The sequence below is a fragment of the Empidonax traillii genome, unplaced genomic scaffold (assembly GCF_003031625.1).
Source record: "Empidonax traillii isolate 1590-97213 ecotype Southwest subspecies unplaced genomic scaffold, ASM303162v1 scaffold35:size4298261, whole genome shotgun sequence".
In the NCBI taxonomy this organism is placed as follows: domain Eukaryota; kingdom Metazoa; phylum Chordata; class Aves; order Passeriformes; family Tyrannidae; genus Empidonax; species Empidonax traillii.
In genome coordinates, this window is record NW_020955228.1 from 1,212,238 (window position 1) to 1,215,868 (window position 3,631).

At 34.3% G+C, this 3,631-nt stretch overlaps 1 protein-coding gene across 6 annotated transcripts in view; it reads right to left on the reverse strand.

Annotated features, from left to right (window-relative positions):
- The window catches only part of DGKB (diacylglycerol kinase beta), a 383,794-nt gene that overhangs the window by 235,756 nt on the left and 144,407 nt on the right, over positions 1-3,631 (reverse strand). For all 6 annotated transcript variants that reach the window (XM_027877896.1, XM_027877901.1, XM_027877899.1 and 3 more), the window contains one exon: positions 179-296. In XM_027877896.1, coding sequence (XP_027733697.1) covers positions 179-296 — 118 coding nt within the window. The remainder of the gene's footprint in view (positions 1-178; positions 297-3,631) is intronic.

The window sequence follows — 3,631 nt, forward strand, 5'->3', positions numbered from 1 at the left end:
AATAAGCTGAAAAATTAAAAAAAGAACCTTGGGTGCTTAAGCATAGAAGACAAGAGTGAGACACTACTGTGCTAGCAATGGTTTTGTACTGGGAAGCTACTAGTTCTTTGTTACGCAGCAAGAGCAACGTTTCTAGGAATAGACGTATACAAATGGACACCGAAATGCTTATACTCACAAGAACAGCAGAGACCTTGCTTGCCTACTCCGATTAGCATATTCAAACAAAGATTACAGTAGGCAGGCTTGTTAAAGTGTTTCAATCTCCATACATGCTGCCCATCATCTTTCACATTCTGCACAGGACATAAAAGAAACAGATTTCACTTAATAAAATAAACAATGAAATATATAAGTGCCAATAAAAATTGGAGATTGACTCAAGAACGTAAAAGACAAGCTGTTACTTCATTTAATACTCTGCACCAGATCACAGCATAATCATTCTAAATACACAGGCAATGATGTAATAAAAAAAGTCTTCAGAAGTTCATGGACATTCATGTGTTTCAAAAACAACTCAAAAAAACCACCAGGGTGCTGTCACCACTGAAAAACAATTCTATCAATATATCTAGGCTGATATTAGATTACAGCTAGTATTAAAAATAAAATTTGTTCTAGACTAATCCTAAAAATAAAGGTGCTGCAGGTTAAAAGAGAAAACTTGCCAAAATAAAGAATAGAAAGAGTTTTTTAAAACTGCATAGAGATTCTTGATGAGTCTTAGAATTAGGAACATATACCAACATATGAGAAACGGGAAAACTAACCACACCACAATAACTACTGCCAGCTTTAATTTATGTTTATACAGCAAATAATCTATCAAAACCCACCTATTTAAGGGTGAGATTTGCATCTTGGACCTGTTCTCCAAAAATGGAATTCCTTGCTTTTAAGCCCACATTCTTCAATGAGCTGTAGCACTATACTCAAATCTTGCATGAATAAATCGATCAACTGATCAGCACTTACAGTTTAGAGGCCCACTGTAACTTATGTGAACCACTAAAATATTATCAAATCATTTATATTTATGAAAGTAAGCTGTCACATGATTCTCCTCTTCCTTTTTAATGGAATCATTCTGAGATCTCACTGTTATTTGATAGTTTAAAAAATGATGTGCACTTGATACAGATGTTAAATTAATTCTCTAAATTCCTGGCTTCTTGGCAAGTCTGGCCACGAGGCTTTTGTCTTTCTAATCATCAGAGATTTTGATTTTTTTTAAAAATAATTACATTAACCTAATGCAATATCATGAAATTTTTAAAATTTTCATTTATTTTTTTGACAAATACAACATCTAGTAGAATAACAGCAGTTACTGTCTCTCAGATGGAAAGGAAATGCAGTAGTTTGATGCTTCATTGTGTATTCTTGAAGCTCTATAGTCTTTTTGGTCATATCATTACCAAAAAGAAATAGTCACATAGCCAAAGGGAGTCACACCAATCTCTGTTTCTCAGAAACCACATCAACAGCTGGGTCTTATCCACTTTTTGATTTCTCACATCCAGCTACTACTACTACTACTACTACTACTACTACTACTACTACTACTACTACTATTACTACTACTATTATTTCTTGTTATCATGTATATACAATATTTCTGACTAGATTTTCAATACTACAATGGTTTTGCCTGATAAGGACAATTAATGTAAGTCAGTGGGCATAAGTTTTTATAAAAATTCAGTTTTGTCCTATATTAGCATATACTATACAAGTCATGTCCTTAAAATCAGTATTGTTCTGTTCTAGGAGTTAGCTGTGACAAGTCAAATATGATGACGACTTCTTCATCCTTGTGGGCAAAAGGAAAATAAATCCTGAAGGAAAACCAGCACTCTAAGAAATCAACAATGTTTTGTTCAGAGCTAGGTATAAGTCGAAACACCACTTTGAATATTTCCTGCAAATTATCTAGAAACAAAAGGAACTGAAGTCAGTCGAAATACTTTTTTTTCTCTATTGAGATATCAGGATAAGAGCCTGAGCGGAGCTCCCCCAATATTATCAGCAGGAGTTCAAATGCCATCTCTGACAGCTGGGCAATGTCAGGGTCCCCTTTCTGCAGAAAAAGCACAGCAGATGCCTAATGTGGGATTCTCAGGCTGGCAAAGAGTGTGGAAGTTTTCCAATTTCCCCTGAAGAAGCAGAAATAGATTCTGCAGCTGTGAAGCACTAGAAGCCTGTCAAGCTCCTTCATGACTGGCAGCTGAAGAGGATGTATTTCATTACATGGAGCTCCGTAACTTTTCTTTTACTTCCCATCTTACTATCATATTCCACACATTTTTAAAGTATTGTTAAACTACAATATAGTATGTGAGTTTCAAGTCTTCTGAAAGTTGACAATAAAGATCATCTAAATCCTTCTGAGAAAAAACAGCATGGTACACTTTGATTTTAACATCACTCATCAACAGATACAGTCATAAACCACAAGCACTTAAAATGTGAGCTGACCAGCGCTCCTTAGTAAAATACTTGCTGTTTGTGAAAATTAAGAGAAATTCATACTTATGCATAAATTTGCCCCTCTTTAACACTAGTTTTGTGTTACTTTTTCATTTTAATTTTATTTTTAAAGAATGACCATTATATGTGAATATGCCACTTCTTATTTGAATAGAACATATGGTCTAACTTAGCTGGCATTTTCCTTATCAGAAAAACAAACAAGTCTTGATGTGGGTGTTCTGCCAATTAAAACACTTAGCTGTGTTACAGACTGCAACTGATGCAAATCCATTACATAAACACAATGCACTTTTGGAAAAGAGCAAATTAAATTTTTGCTCTTGTGCACTGCCAAAAATAAGCAATAAAGTGCTGCGTATGATTATGCATGCACATAACTTTTTAAAACACTGCCAAGGGAAAAAAAGAGATATAATACAAAATAAAGCCCCTTCAGTGCAAGTCTTTAAGTATGAATAAAATCCACAATTCTGACACATCAGTGCATTTACTGACATTAACTCATTTTGCACCCATATCCTGAGGAAGAATTTAAAAACAAATAGATATTGAGAAGAACTCAAAGCAGGGCAGGTACAGTAAAAATCTCTTCCTCACTTCATTATACACATCACTGAAAATCAAGCCTCTATATGTCATATGCAGACTTTAACACATAATGACAATAGTAACATTTATTTTGTTAACAACAGTTCTCTTAACTTATGGTCCTGACCCTCCTACAATTGATTTGACTGCTGAAACAACCTGACCTTAAAAAGCAAGTCAACCATAAAAGAGCCAGCCTTAGAATTAGTGGAAAATTTTATGCTGTCACAGAATTCAGCTACACATCCCTATTCTGGTTTAATATTAACTTACTTCAGCTTTTTAGATATTTCTAGATAAAGGCAGTCAAAGCGATCTTCAGGTTTCAAGCAAAAAACTCAAGATTTTGAGACTTCAAAAAGGCAATGAAATCACTGATAAATTTTGATCCTAGCAAACATGTCTTAAAACAGCTACAGTCTATAATACCAGCATGCTCAGTCTTTTCTGTGAGAAGTCAGTAACAATCACCCAAATGAGAAGGATGTTAGAGTAGCTGTTACTCTTTCCCTGCCTGTTACTTTGCTTCCATTTATTTTAAAAATAT